This window comes from Canis lupus, chromosome 25 (genome assembly GCF_003254725.2).
Source record: "Canis lupus dingo isolate Sandy chromosome 25, ASM325472v2, whole genome shotgun sequence".
NCBI lineage: Eukaryota > Metazoa > Chordata > Mammalia > Carnivora > Canidae > Canis > Canis lupus.
The window spans coordinates 44,476,681-44,493,009 of NC_064267.1; the positions used below are offsets into that span (position 1 = coordinate 44,476,681).

General features: G+C 36.0%; 1 protein-coding gene across 7 annotated transcripts in view; it reads left to right on the forward strand.

Moving 5' to 3' along the window:
- The window catches only part of GIGYF2 (GRB10 interacting GYF protein 2), a 136,272-nt gene that overhangs the window by 44,338 nt on the left and 75,605 nt on the right, over positions 1–16,329 (forward strand). For 6 of the 7 annotated variants that reach the window (XM_025463460.3, XM_025463462.3, XM_025463463.3 and 3 more), the window contains 3 exons: positions 7,387–7,498; positions 11,590–11,701; positions 12,535–12,575. In XM_025463460.3, the coding sequence (XP_025319245.1) occupies positions 7,387–7,498; positions 11,590–11,701; positions 12,535–12,575 (265 nt within the window). The remainder of the gene's footprint in view (positions 1–7,386; positions 7,499–11,589; positions 11,702–12,534; positions 12,576–16,329) is intronic. The other variant, XM_049101366.1, reaches the window with a different exon arrangement.

Below are 16,329 nucleotides of genomic sequence, written 5' to 3' on the forward strand. Positions count from 1 at the left end.
CTCTTGATTTTGCTTTAGATCATGGTCTCAGGGTCCTGGGTTCAAGCCCTGCGTTAGGCTCTGTGCTCTGTTCTCTCTCCCTCTCCCTCTGCCCCTCCCACTCAACGCTTGCTCTCTCTCAAATGAATATTTATATTATATTTATAAAAAAAAAGTTACTCATATTTACTGTAGGAAATACAGAAAGGTATATAGGAGAAAAATCTCACCATGTAGAGATTCTTTTAACATTTAGTATGTTTTATTGTAGTCTCTTTCCCTTGTATATCTTTAGTTGTGAAAATATACCAATACAGACTGAATCCAACAGCATATTAAAAGGATTATACAACCTGACCAAGTGGTACTTATCCCTGGAGTGCAAGGGTGGTGCAACTAACATTAATAAAATGAAGAAAAAACCACTTGATTTTCTAAATTGACACAGAAAAAGTTTTTGACAAAATTCATCACCTTTCCTTTTTTTCTTTCTTTCTTTTTTTTTTTTTTTTTTTAAGTTTTTATTTAGTCATGAGTAACACAGAGAGGCAGAGACATAGACAGAGGGAGAAGCAGGCTCCGTTCAGGGAGCCTGATGTAGGATTCGATCCCAGGACCCCAGGATCACAACCTAAGCTGAAGGCAGACACAACCGCTGAGCCACTCAAATTCATCACCTTTCTTGATAAAACTCTCAACTCTTGTTGAACTCACTCTTGTTGAACTCACTCTTGTTCTCAGTGAACAAGAAATAGAAGGGACCTTCATCAATATGATTAAGGGCATTTATGAAAAACCCATAGCTAACATCATTCTCAGTTGTGAAAGACTGAAAGCTTTTCCCCTAAGATTGGGAACAAGACCAGCTTACTTGCCTTTACTACTGATATCCAACATTGTGCTAGAAGTTCTAGCCAGAGCAGTTAGATGAGAAAAAGAAATAAGAGGCATCCAAATAGGAGAAGTTAAACTGTCTATTTTTAGGTGACATGATGCTATAAATAGAAAATCCTAAACACACAATCCCACATACAAAAAACTATTAGCACTAGTAGATGAATTCACAGTTGTAGGGTACAGGATCAACACCTCAAAATAAGTTATTTCTATATGCTAACAATAACAATCTGCAAAAGGAATTATGAAAAGAGTTTCATTTACACAATAGCATTATAAACAGTAAAATACGTAGTAATGAATTTAACTAAGGAGATGTAAGACTTTTTACATAAAAACTCTAAAATACTTTTGAAAGAAATTAAAGAAGACCTAACTGAGAAGGCATCAGTCAGTATTCATTAAGCCTTGGAAGACTTAATATGGCTAATCAGTTTATTGTTTCTGCAGTTCCCATTGAAACCCCAGTGGCTTTTGGGGTAGAAATTGACAAGCTGGTCCTAAAATTCATATGGAATTACAAAGGACCCCAATAGTCAAAATGATTATGAAAAAGAACAAAATTGGAAGGGGCAGCCGGGGTGGCTCAGCGGTTTAGCGCCGCCTTCAGCCCGGGGTGTGATCCTGGAGACCCGGAATCGAGTCCCATGTTGGGCTCCCTGCATGGGGCCTGCTTCTCCCTCTGCCTGTGACTGTGCCTCTCTCTCTGTGTGTATCTCTTGTGAATAAATAAATAAAATCTTAAAAAAAAAAATTGGAAGACTCATACTTGATTGCAGATTTTTCCACAAAGCTACAGTGAGCAAAACTGCAGTATATAAAAAAACAAGCAAACAAAACTGAAAAAACTACTGTGTAAGGATAGACATATAGGTCAGTGGAGTAGAAGTACAGAAATAAACCAGATTTTTCCATACACTAAATTGCTTTCAAGAAGCTTTGTATGAGGATATCTCTTCTGTTTCACTGATCCATAACTATAGCATTTTACTATTACTTTTGCCATGTTCAGCATTTTTATTTTTATTTTTCCAGATTTATTTTTTGAATAAGGAATAAATTATGTGGTTTGAAAATAAAAATGTACAGAACAGTATGCAATAGGAAATCGCTTTCCCATCCCTTCCTTCAGCCACAAGTGCCCCTTTCCTAAAGACAGCAAATGTTAGTAGTTCATTGTGTATTTTTCTGAGGAAATATTAAATATGTCTTCTGCCTTTTATACAAGTGATGGTGTACATTAAGCATTGTTCTGAACTTCCAATATTGAGTATTTGTTTTGAAAAAACTCTACAAACTTGGCAAAATATTTTTATTGTTTTAGTTTGCATTTCTTTCCCAGTGTAAAGTTTTTCAAATGTTTATATTTAAGTTTTTGTTTTTGTCTTTGTTGATTTTTCTTTGAAGAGTAGTCTTTTTCTAGTTTATACTATTTATGTGAGCTAGCCCTAATCTGACCCTGTTTTCTAAATTTTAAAATTGTATTTAATGCTTTAGTATACCAATTTTAATCATTTGTGAGTATCTTGGAATTTTTCAGGTACTTATACATATTTGTAATAATTTCTTTTTTTTTTTAAAGATTTTTATTCACATGAGAGAAAAAAAGTACGAGTTGAGGGAGGCGCAGAGGGACAAGCAGATTCCCCACTGAGCAGGGAGCCTGACATGGGGCTTGATCCCAGGACCCTAAGATCATGACCTGAACCAAAGTCAGATACTTAACTGACTGAGTGACCCAGGAAGCTCCTAAAGTATTTTTTCATGGAGGCCCGGTTTGCATAGATAGCCTGCCAGGGGCCACAGTGTTTTTTGAGCTTTTCATTTTTTTGTTTTTGTTTTTGTTTAACCTAATCTTTGCATTCAGTGTGGGGCTTGAAATCATGACCCTGAAATCAAGAGTCCCTGTGCTTAACCCACTGAGCCAGCCAGGTGCCCATCTTTTTATTTTTCTTTTAATTATTTTCTATATTTCTTAGAGTTTAAATGAGCCAGAAATGCTTTTTAATAAGTAGGGAGGAAGACTTGCTTCTAGTTACCAAAACATAATATACTTTTAATCAACAGAATGAATAATTTGATCATCCAGAAATATCGTGTAACACTTTAAGAAGTTAGTAAGTTTCAAATACGTTTTTTGAAAAATCAAAGATTATTCAACAAAGTGCTGCTGGGAACTTGGTTAACAATTTGAAAAAGAGTCAAGTTAAGTTTGCACTATACCTATACAATGAAAGTAGCCCTGGAATGATAAAGTAATAAATCTTCATTCTGCTTTTATAGTGGAAAAACTTATTTTAAGGTGCTAATAAGGTCTGGATAGGTATTATAATTACGGTGGTCACAGAAGATCATCAGGATCTATCTTTGAACTCCTTTAAAGTTCAAAGGATATCCTGATACTATTTGGTATCCTTTGTTTATAAAATATGCTGGAATAGGAGTGCCTGGGTGGTTCAGTCAGTTAAGCCTCAGACTCATGATTTCGGATCAGGTCATGATCTCATTGGTGGTAAGATTGAGCCCCATGTTTGGCTCCATGCCCAGTGGGGTCTGCTTGAAATTTTCTCCCTCTTCTCTTCCCACTTGCATGCATGCATCTTATACTCCCTTTCTCTCATATGTGTGTGTGTGTGTGTATATATATATATATATATATTTTTTTTTTTTTTTTTTTTTAATGCTAGAGTAGGACAGTGCTTAAAGCTGGCAAAAGATTCATTAGCATTTTGATGTTGTCCTTTGGATGACCAGACACCCCCTTTAGGGATTGTTTAGATATTTGAAGACTAGAATTTTACATATTTTTTTCACCCCATGACCCTTGCAGGGGAGATGAATACTTCTAATAACCCAAAATAGCTTCCTGGGATGCCTGGGTGGCTCAGCGGTTGAGCTCCTGCCTTCGGCCCAGGGCGTGATCCTGGGGTCCCAGAATCGAGTCCTGCATTGGGCTCTTTGCGTGGAGCCTGCTTCTCTCACTACCTATGTCTCTACCTCTGTCTTTGTGTCTCTCATGGATAAATAAAATCTTTAAAAAACCAAAATAATAGCTTCTTGCTGCATATATTAAATTTAAATATTAAATTTCCCAAAGTTATCTTTTTTTTTTTTTTTTAAGATTTTATTTATTTACTCATGAGAGGCACAGAGAGAAAGAGAAGCAGAGGCACAGGCAGAGAGAGAAACAGGCTCCACGCAAGGAGCCCGATGTGGGACTCTATCCCAGGACTCCAGGATCATGCCCTGGGTGGAAGGCAGGCACCAAACCACCAAGTCACCGAGGGATCCCTCCCAAAGTTATCTGAAGTAGATACTTAATCTTTAAAATGCAAGTTAAGGGACGCTTGGGTGTCTCAATTTGTTAAGCATCTGCTTTCTGCTCGGGTTGTGATCTCAGGGTCCTGGGATCGAGTCCCACATTGGGCTCTCTGCTCAGTGGAGTCTGCTTCTCCTTTTCACTCTCCCTCTGTACTCTCCTCCGACCTCAAATAAATAAAATCTTTTAAAAAATAAAATGCAAGTTAATTTTGTCCTCTTTCTATATATGCGTGTGCTTGCATGTATGTATAAAATAGACTAGGAAAAAGGTGTTTTTTTTTTTTTTTAAAGTTTAAGTAATCTCTACACCCAACGTGAGGCTCAAACTCACAACCCCAAGATCAAGAGTTGCACATTTTTCTGATTGAGCCATCTAGGTGCCCTGGAAAAAAGTTTTCTTTTTTCTTTTTTCCTTTTTTTGGAAAAAGTTTTCTTAAAGCAAATTTGTTGCTTAAACATCTCGTGAATTGTTTTGGTTTGGGATTTCCCTTGTAGGTATTTTGAGAAGCATGACTCTACATAGCTGCTACCTATTTTAGATTGTTGTATTTTATTTATTTGACATCAAATTACTTTATGCATTTTGGATAGATAATACATTTTATTAAAAAAAATTCAAAAAGCACATATAGTGAAAAGCAGTTGTGTAAGTCACCTATTGTTATTCTAACTAACTGTTCCTCAGGAATAGCCACTGTTTCCATTTTCTTGTGTTTCCTCCCAGGGATAGTTAATAAGTCTACAACTACTTATATATTTATTCCTATAAACAAGCATGAACATAAATGGCATATGTTGTGCACATAGTTCTGCACTTCACTGTTTTCACCTAAACATCTATTGAGGAGATACCAAATACTCCTTTAGCTTTTAATGTGTCAGACACTGTTGTAAGCACTTGTCATGTCATGTGTTAAGTGCTGGCAGCAACCCATGAAGTAGACGTAAATATTGTTTCTATCCACTTTATCTAGATGAGGAAAATTGGCACAGAGAAGTGGGGCAAAGGAACCACAATTCAGTTTCAGGCAATCTGGCCTTTCTGTACTCCTTATTACAGCTATGCTTTTATATCCTTATGCATTTGGTTGACGATACGGAATTTGCAGTTTTTGTGGATCAGGATTGATTAGTGAGTTCATATGGTTCAACCTAATAAATAGAATTGCCTCATTTTTTTAAACAATTGCACTGAATTCCACATGTAGATGGCCATTCTTTATTTTTTTGGGGGGGGGTAGTCAGGTCTATGCCCAATGTGGGGCTTGAACTCATGACCCCAAGATCAAGAGTAGCATGCTCTTATGGACTGAGCCAGCCAGGTGCCTCAATGATTTTTAAGTTGATACTTAGGTAGATCCCAATTTTGATTTTACAAACAGTACTGCAGTTAAAGATCTTTCTGTTTTTGTGATTTTTCACGTGTTATAAGAGAAGTGTGTCAAAGGGTATAGACATTTAAATCGAATTTTGAGAAATTGCCTTTCAGAGATGATAGAAATTTGCACTTTCAGTTGTAGTATGTGAAGATGTAGGATAGAATATGCAAGTTTCTTGTACCATATTGACAGGTACATATGAGTTTCATACGTGTTTGGTAATGTGTTCAACTGCATGGGATCTTGGCATACATGATGATTTAGCTCTGAGCTCTGTTTTTTTTTTTTTTTTTTTAAAGATTTTATTTATTTATTCATGAGAAACAGAGAGACAGAGAAGTAGAGACACAGGCAGAGGGAGAAGCAAGCTCCATGCAGGGAGCCTGATGTGGGACTCGATCCCAGGTCTCCAGGATCATGCCCCAGGCTGAAGGTGGTGTTAAACTGCTGAGCCACCCAGGCTGCCCAGAGCTCCGTTTTTCTAGTGTTAGAATATATGAGTAGATTTTGGGACTTCATAGTCTTGCTTATGACCCTGAGATCATGACCTAAGGTGAAATCAAGAGTCAGACACTTAACTACCTGAGCCACCCAGGTGCCTGTCAACCCAACTCTTAAGCCTCACTTCTTGCCCCTCTGCCAGGAGGGCCCTTAGCTATAGCTGTGCACAAGTTGCATTTTCTTCATTGTACCACACTTCTGCATTTTTGCACAAATGTCTGTTAGGTTCTAAGTGTAGACAGTATTCAAGTAAGGATATATTCCATCATTTTCTGAGTTTAAAACTCTATTGCAAAATTCTCCTTCAAATACCCAGGATGTTTATATTTTGTAAATCATTTTCAAGATTTTAAAATTGCTTCTTGCTGAATTTTTCCTAAGACCTATGTATTCCATTTATCCAGGAGTGTCAACTAAACATATTTTTGGCTCCCAGGCTTCCTGTGTTCTTGAGTCTTCCTCTTCATGTTTGAAGGTTTCCCACTGATTATTATCTTACTATATTTGACCCTACCCAGATTGGCTGTGGATGCAAGTTCAGGCTTATGACTGAGAGATTGGGGTTTTGTTTTTTTCAACCTTTCCTTTCTTCTCCCCATTAAGATGGTTGATCTTATTTATGTAGATTCTTAGCTGGCCCTTATTTATTTATAATTCTTGTTATTCTATTAAATGCTACTTGGAGTTGCTAATTCACAGTAGTGAGCAGAATGAAGCAAAAATGATTATTTCCACCTTATGCTATCGTTTGTGACCATCTTATTTCCACCTTTCACTAAAGAATCCTTTCAAACTGGATTTCTTTTCTTTTTTTTTAAATTTTATTTATTTATTCATGAGAGAAACAGAGAGAGAGACACAGAGACACAGGCAGAGGGAGAAGCAGGCTCCATGCAGGGAGCCTGACATGGGACTCGATCCCAGGTCTCCAGGATTACGCCCTGGACTGAAGGCGGCACTAAACCGCTGAACCACCACCCGGGCTGCCCTCAAACTGGATTTCTTTACCAAGTTTTCTCTATTTACTGTAATGCATATTTATCTCATCTGCTTCTGGATACATTCAGCACTTAGAGATTATCTAATATTTCCACATATTATAGTAAATATAACACATTGGTGGTCAGCATTTGTTGATCTGCAATGTTAATTTGAGATTTATAGGTAAAATCAAGTTTTAGATCATCTTAGGATGTGGTGTAGTTATGGTTAATGAGATGCCATGTCATAGATGAAGTGTGAGACAGGGAAGAGCTACATACAGTTTTATCTGTTTCATCCATTTTTTCTTTTTTCTTTTTTTTGGCAGAGAAACTTTTCCATGTCTGTAAATAGTGCCGCTGTCCTGAGATTGACAGGACGAGGAGGAGGAGGAACAGTGGTGGGGGCTCCTAGAGGTCGAAGTTCTTCAAGAGGGCGAGGTGAGCTTTCACGTGAAAGATGTAATAACAGAGGGAGAGAGAAGTCACTTTAAACATATTTTTATTCTTGAGTTTTAAAAAAACAGTTCTTTGACATTAACTGTGTACTAAGTGTGCTGAACCTTTGTTTTCTGAACCATTTCTCAGTGTATCTGTTCCACACTGCCTGATTTGGAGCAGAGGAGGATAATTCTTAAGTGTGAAGGATTCTAGATGGTCCTAGTTAACTTTGGCAAAACCTCATGCATATTCCTCATGCCCAGGGAGCCTTGTGTTTTGCTATAGCGCCCTAAAGTGCTCGGCTGCTGGGGCATCACTGAAGTCCCTGCAGGCCTCTGTAACACAGAGTTTTTATATAAGGCAGTGTACCAGGAGTTATCCCCAGTCAGAGAGAATCTTGAGTAAAAGCTGTCTCATCAGTACGAGGGGTATTTTAGAGGTAGAGCAAAAGATAATAAGTGTAGTCACTTATTTAACCTGTAGTTTTATAGATTTGTGTCTCAGAATAATTATTTTGATACTACTTGTTGTATTTTTTTTTTTTTTTCTATTTGCTCCACTTTGTGTTCATTGATTTTCTGCAACATAAGGGCATTCTGGATGTTTGTAATATATGTATTCAGCATTTACCTCTTAAGATGGTTAAATCATAGCAGTAGCCTAAACATACGCTGTAAGTTTTTGAAGAGGTGCTTTAGAAGTGGAAGAATTAGATATCTACAAAGCCAGAGGCTGTTGTCTCCACATACCGTACCACCCAGATTGTCTTGATCGAGTGTGGAATATCTAAATTCTTTTTTCTTAAAGCTATGCCTTATGAATAGTTATTTACACCCAGTCTTTACAGAGACTATGCTTTCCTGTGAAGAGGTTGCTTTCATTTATTCAAAATGTGGGAATAATGAAGAAGCTAACTAAATTCTCTACTTGTAGACCAGGTACATTACCAAGGTATATGTGGTTTTTCCTTCTGAATTTGTCAGTTTCTAGAACAGTAGTTTTTAACCTGCGGAGTTGTGAGAAGTACCTCTGCAACAAAATACTGGGTGGTGAAATTTAGGCATGTGTGTGCTTCAAAAGCTCCATAGGTCATGGAGATTCCCACATGTAATTAGGTTCCATTGGTCCAGAATTCATTTGAAATTTTGCATCTGGGTGGTGTAGTAATGTTTTGGAGATGGCTCTGGTCCTCTCCTTGGGTGTTACTTGTGTTTTTCTCTGGTAAGCTGGCAGCAGGGAGAGGTTACACTCAGGCAGCTTTGCCTATTGTGCTCTTTAGAGTAAGTCCTACAGAGGACTTAATACTCAAGAAGTGTGGCCCATAAGCAAGCTGTTTCATTAGCCTCAAGTCATCACCAACTTTGTGTGCCGCAAATACTAACCAGTTTTCCCTAAACAGTTGTTAAAAAAAATTCCATATCAAGAAATAAGTGAAGGATTGACAAAATTCTCCCTTTCTTTGAACTGGAGGATTATCATATATCCCACATTCAGGATTTAAAGAGGGTATGTGCAAAAGATAGATACTGTGAGAGAAGTGGTGACTTAACGCTGATGTGAACAAATGGCATGAAACTATTCATATAAATGAACTGACTTGGAAAAATAGTTCCAACACCATTGTCCCAACTGTGATTTCCAATAATTTCATAAGACCATTAATCTGGTTCTATTTTTTTCACTTAGTACTTAATTTTGACTTACGCTTTAAGTAATGGTTATTACAGCTTTGTTTTACATGGGCAGAGCTAATATTAGATGATTATTTGGCTCTTTTTAGCTTGAGGAACCTTTGATGTGAAAATTGACTGACTTCTAGATTTCTAAATACCATGAAATAGTAAAATTTAAACAAATGGGCGGGGAAACAATAAAATTATCATCTTTCTATTTTATCTGGTTAATCTGTTTAACAGTACAGCAGATCCACACAATGGTCAACCACCTGGCTTCGTCATCATTAAATGGAAGTATGTGTGTATGTGTGTGTATATATACACACATATATATATTTTTTAAAGCAAGTATATTTTATTCTCCCAAAATAATTAGGTGAAATCTCAGGGCAGTTCTTTAACTATTTAGCTGTGTAAAAGATTCATCATGTTATATATACTTCTTATATGAGAACTATTTTTTTTTTTTGAGAACTATATTTATATATGATTTTGGTCTTTGTACTTTGAAGATTGTTCCTTATGTTTTACAAACTGGAGAGCTCTAGAACCTGATTCTTTTTATGTGCCCACTCATGAATCTTAAGTCTGATAAGGAGGACCAGTACCAATGCTGGTTATAACTGGCAGAAAATACTTTGTGGTATGCTTGTTTTTCTGGTAACCTGAAGGCTATTCTTTATATTCAGATTTCCAAAATAAAACTCACTTTCAAGATGTTATGTACTTAATGGTTTATTTGAGAAATTTGTTCTCTTCAGAAGAGAAGACTTTCACCCTATAAAATCATCATTGTGGGAGATTATCCCAGTGTTACGTAACAGTTTGTGTTCTATTGTTTTAGGATTTTAGATAAAATGTATACATTTCCTAAGGAGAGAGGTACTGAAACTAGGAGTTGACATTAAGTTGACATAAAGTTAAATTGACAGAACTAGAAGGTAATTTAAGATTATTATAGTTTATACCTAGTCCTCACTTCCATTTTATAGATGAAGAAATGGATTACCTGGACTAGTTAAAAGGGTGCCCATTGTTTCCTAAAATTACCCACATGTAATTGTGTGCATTTTATAATAAGATTGTATAAAGTACAAGTATATTCTGAGTCAGGTTTTGATAAATTATAAGCAAGAAGTGGAAATCCTTTGTGGATATTTGCAATAATTATTTAACTCAATTGTATTTAGCTTGGAATGCATTCATACTTTTGTTCGAGTTTCATCATCATTTTTCTTTGGGTGCCTTTACACTGGTAAAGAAGTTGAGCTACGGATGATGGCTAAGATTTCACCTAAGTACAGCCGTAGACTCCTCTCCCTTTTCTAGTTTTCTGACCTGTGTGTTGAATACACATGGTGCACAATAGTTGAGAAGACCTCACTTTGCACAGAAGGTATAAAGCTAAAAGTTCATATGGTTTTCTGTCACCAGACCAGCAATTGGATGTATACTCTTCCTGACCCTAACTGTGCAGCTTTATCATTTATATAAGTGGAGTTATTTTTTATAAGTATTATTCTTTGGCATGCTTTTGTCATTCAACAGGATAATGTAGATTTCTTATGTCAGCATTTTATCTTCTGTGGCTTCATAGTGTTCTATCAAATTATTTTATCAGAATTTATTGGCCGATCCTTTATTGATTAGGTTGTTTCCGGTGTTTAAGGTTGCAATGAACACCTTTATACATATGTATTTGTGTGTTTCTGTTAGGATAAATTGTAGTTAGAATCATTGAGTCAAATTTTGATAGATTAACCTCATTGCCTTCAATAAAGGCCAGTTTACACTTGAAGGCCTAGAGCCTCTTAATCCCTGCATTCGGCACATTTTCACCACCAGCCCACTGTTTCAAATTCAGTCTGGATGCTTTTCTTACTTGAAGACTTGAGCAAAGGGGAAAGAGTGCCTTTGTTGCTGAGGAATATGCTTTAAGAAGTTAGTTCTCAAAATTAATAGAGTTTGACCCTATTAAATTATTCTTTCTTTGGAGTTAGATAAATAATTTTAACATTTGTGTTTGGCTTTTATACGTTATCTGTTCTCAAGCTCTCTAAATCTTTCATTTTTGTTGGAAATAATCCAATAAAAGGTCCTATTTGTAGTAATAGTTTATTGATCTTAGAATTTTACTGTTGAACTTTGGTATTAAAGAAATGAATGTTGATACTGTTTCTTGTTTGGGACTGGGACTCTTCCATCTGTTTCTAACTTGTTTCTTTCAACTTCCTGTGGTCTAGCCTCTTCAGTGCCAGTTTTGGTCTTTCAGGTAAAGATCCATCAGATCTTGCTAAATGTTTAAATGTAGACCTCCTCTTTATGAAGAGACAGAACTTCAAGATTAATCTTTGGTGTTGAGTATTTTCCAAAGTTGACATCTGAGTATCATTTTTTCTGTTTTCTTATTTTCAGGCAGAGGCAGAGGTGAATGTGGTTTCTACCAAAGAAGCTTTGATGAAGTAGAGGGTGTGTTTGGTCGAGGAGGTGGCAGGGAAATGCATAGGTCACAGAGCTGGGAGGAAAGGTAACTAAAAGATCCAGATCTTGGTATAAAGGTTTCTTGGTGTAACAAACATTTTTTTTTCTGCTTTATGCAGAGGAGATACTTCTGTATATAGTTTCTAAGATTTCATTTAAAAAATGCTGTTAATTGAGTATCAATCTGTAAGAATTTTTTAACAGATCCTTATTTAAAGGATGAAACATTCTAAATAAATAGGTTCATATGTTAGTGCCAGCATGGGTATTTCATAGTTTATCACATTTGCTATTTGATTAGCATTCAGTGGGAGGCATTAACAATTGACATTTTATTGCTTGTTGCTATTAGTCAAAGCATCTTCTCTGTTATTTGTGAGTTTTTGTGATGTTTGTTGATGAGGGAGGGCAGTTGCACAAAGTTGTATGTGCAAAGATGTCCACTGTGATGATTATAATAAGAAAAAGCCAAACAGCTTAATATCACTGTGGTTTCTTATATAATGATATACCCACACAATAGAATATTATATAACCGTTAAAGTTAGGATGATTTTGAAAATATTTAATGATGTGGAAAACACATTCTAAAAGTATATTAAACTATAGCATATATGTAAAATCATGTATCTAATTTTAAAAAAGAACATTTTTTTCTGGGTAAATAGAAGCTAGTTAGATTTTGGTGAGATAGTGGATATTTTTGTTTTTATCTTTGTGCTATTTTGTATTTTCCAAATGCTACAATAATTATGCATTTGTTTTATAATTTGAAAAAGAAAGCATGCTATTAGAGGAAGATAGGGCAGTGGATGTCACGGATGGAAAGTCTATATATTACTCTCAAGTCGTGTTTGAAACTTATTTTATCTTTTCTAGAGGTGACAGACGTTTTGAAAAACCAGGACGAAAAGATGTAGGTAAGGCTTGCTTACTGTTTTGAAGTATTTTTATCTAGACTTCCATGATAATAGTTCGTAACAAGGCTCAAGGGATACATTTATTAAAAATTAACTCATTACCTGTACCTCTCCAGTAGATGGAGTTGTAGCATTGCTTGCATTAATAATTCCATGGGTCTGTGAGGGCTCTGTTGCATGAAACTAGGGGTGGTGAACACAACCATTAGGATTTACTTGGATTAGCTTTTTAGGTTTGTGTGTTCTTGGGAAGGCATATATTCTTTATTAAGGCTACCTTGTGAACTAAAATTTCAGTCTGTTAACTCCCTTTTCCAATGTAGATACATCTCAAGGGTGAGAAGAAATAGGAAAAATGCTAGAATGCTTGTTTTCATGTCAGAGGGCAAGTGCTAAAACTTAATGTTTTTACTTTAGTCTTTTATTCATCTGGTCTTTTTGATGTATAATCTTTCTTTTTCTTGTTTTGAGATGAGAGCCCTCAAAATAAATTATAGTTAAGTTAGCCACTGAATTAAAAGGTATGTAGTAAGGGAATAAGATTTCCATGTTTGTGCTCAATTAATCATAGTTTATATTAAAAAATCTAATATGTTAAGATGGGCTTTCTGACTGATTAAAGGTACTACCTTCCAAACTGCCAGTGGGTAGTAATGTCTGAGAGGAAAAAGAAATGCCGATTCACAGTAATATTGGAGTTATGAAAATCACCATGCAAGATCCAAATTCCTACAAGTACCAGAAAAGGACTACAGAGTGTGATTATATCTGACAAGAGTAAATATTTCTCAAAGATATGTTAAATATGTAAATATCACTCATAGGCTGATTTGCAGATTTTTTTTTTAACACTAGTTACAGTAGTCAACTTTGCATCACTGTTTTCATATCAAATTCATTTTTTCAGTTATTTAAACTTCTCATTTACTAACATGGCATCAGGAATAATCAGTTGTATTTATATTAATGAAAAGTTAAATGAGTAACACAAATTTAAAAGACTAGGTAAGTTATTGCTACTTGAAAGGCTTTACTTGTGTCATAGACTATTGGATAAATACTATCTTGGGGCATTTGTTTAGGACTTTTGCTTCTATCCTTTTCTGATTCAGTACTTCTGCCAGTGCATATGGAAAGATAATGAGGGGTAGTTTGGAGTACAGGGTTTTGAGTCAAAGATCACCAGTAATCTAAGTTCTCAGACATTCAGTAGTTTCCTAATAAATGAAGGTAAGAATGCCTTACAAAATTTTTGGGATTAAATAAAAGTATATGGACCCATTTATTTGTTTAATAGTTATTGAGTTCCTACTCCTTTGATAGGCCCTGATAGGCCATGTGTTAGGTGCTATGTAAATAGTCCCTTTTTTTGGATGACATTGTTTGTATGTGACCAGATTTTCAAACTATACAGTATTTAGAGGGATAGCTATAGAGTAGAACTGGTGGGACTTGAGATAATTATTAAGATGGAACAAGAGATCAGATCTAATCAAATGGAAGTTTAACAGCAGAAAATGCCAAGCAAGTCTTGCATAAACTCTAGAATTGAAGATATGGAGTAATGGCATAATAGCATCCTGCTGGGGAAAGGCACAGCCTTCTCAGCTGACTGCGGGATCAGTGTTAACCAGCAGCGGGATGGTGCCGAGCACAGCATTTACTAGGACTGAAGTGTCCTCATGATGCAGGCGATAGGGGTGCCTGCTGTCTTTTTTATTGACACAGGACAGCTTAAGTATTGTGTGCAGTGGCCATACCCAGAAGGGATCCATATGTTGGAGTAGGATGCTTAGGGCATTTGAAGCCCTGTGATGGGGAATGCATGAAGGAAACAGGGCTGTTTACACAGCAGACAAGATTGTGGGCAGGACAGGGTGGGGAGGAGGGTTTTTAGGGTTTCTCTCTACAAATATTTGCTTAACAGTCATAAAAGAGGAATTAAATTTGATCTGTATGAGTCTAAAGGCAGATTTAAGGAGGCAGATACTCGACACAATCTTAAAAAGGTTTACTAGAGTTGTCTGAAAATGGCTTGGATTGTCTTGGGAAAGCAGTGTGTTCCCTGTTAAGACAATAGCTTGATTTTAACTGTTTTACACATAGTTATATTTGGTGGTTTGGATAGAGTGTAAAGTTTCTTTTTTATCATTGTTTTAACTCTTAATTCAATCTAGGTTATTTCCCCAACTACTATTAAAAATACAAGTCTTTTTCTTTGTCACCCTATAGGTATATCTGTGAAAAGATGAGTTCCATAAAACTAAGTTGATGTGAAGTTGTTAAGAATATAAAGAAAGTTTTTCCTATTAAAATATCAGGGCAAGTTTCACATATATATATAAATAAATCATAGTGGATTTTACTGAATATTTTTTGACAAGATGCACACTTCAGGTTGTATTAACTGCTAATAATTCTGAGCCTTTCTTTTTATAAGCAGTCCATTTTTGTTGAAAATATTATAAAGAGATTTGTTCCTAATTGTATCTTGCACTCTTCAAGAATGGCAGTTCTAAACTAGATTGTTGGGATAGAGTGATATATATATATATATATATATATATATATATATATATATATATATATAGGTCAGTTGTGAGATGTTTTAGGACCTCAAATTAAGATTTGGAATACTGAAGTTTCCAGAATACTAAAGGTTCCAGAATGACTTGTTTTTAAAATTAGTGATGATTTATATCATGTATTTGCTGCTTATATGAAGAGAAATGGGTGTGTTTGCAGACATCTGGGCAAGAATTGTGCATATTCCCTGTGAACACACCCTTGGGACAATGTGGAGGTGGAAAAGGCCTTCAACATTGGAATTACAATTGCTATTCAGTAGGAATTAATTGCTGCAGAGGGAGATCAGTTCCGGTGATGAACTTGTATGATTCTGTGAGGAGGAAATTGAAAGATCATTAAATAAAAATTAATCCAGTTGATACCAATAGGTTCATCTCAATGTGTTACCAATTAGTGGATTTTGGTGTGAAATACTTTAAAGTAGACATAAGAGCCTTTGACTATAAGGCTGCTTCTAGCAGTAGTAGGTATTATGGGCTTATACATATATAAAACCAGACCTTATGATATTTAGTAACTACTTGTCTAATTTGTTGGGATTGTCATGCTGTCTATATTAGCTTCCTAAAGCACTTCTAAAGTGAATTCCATCGTGGTCTTCCTAGTCAGGTATCCAAGATAGCATTACTGGGCTCCCAGGTGCCCCCAGGTTAGTGAGCTGTACAGCCAGAAATTAGAGCTGCTGTTCCCACCTCCCAGGTCTTTCCCCCTCTGTCCGTTTGCACTTCCTTCTCTTGAAAGGATAATGGTATCTTGGCAGAAAACTTAATCCTTAACGTAGAAACTGATTCTCTAAAGTAAGTGAAAGAACCATGAACAGTGCTTTCAGAAGCTTTTCAGCCACCTAGACAGAAGTTTTTGATTGCATTTCTTAGTTGTCTGCTTGTGAAACATTTATTAAATAGCATTAGTATACCAACAGAGTTGTTTTGGGGTATATGTGGAGGAAATCACATCTAGTTTTCAGATGCAGAGCTTATATATACATAGTGTACCTTGAGAGTTCTGTGACTTGAATGGAGAACATGCTGTGTCTGCAGGGAGCCTCATCCCAGATTTTGCTCACTTTTGTCACTTTGGGCACCTTCACTTAACGGGTGGAGTTGTGATCTGTGTAAGTGATATAGAGCTCTTAGGAAAAAGCGTATCATGTAAATCTTTGATA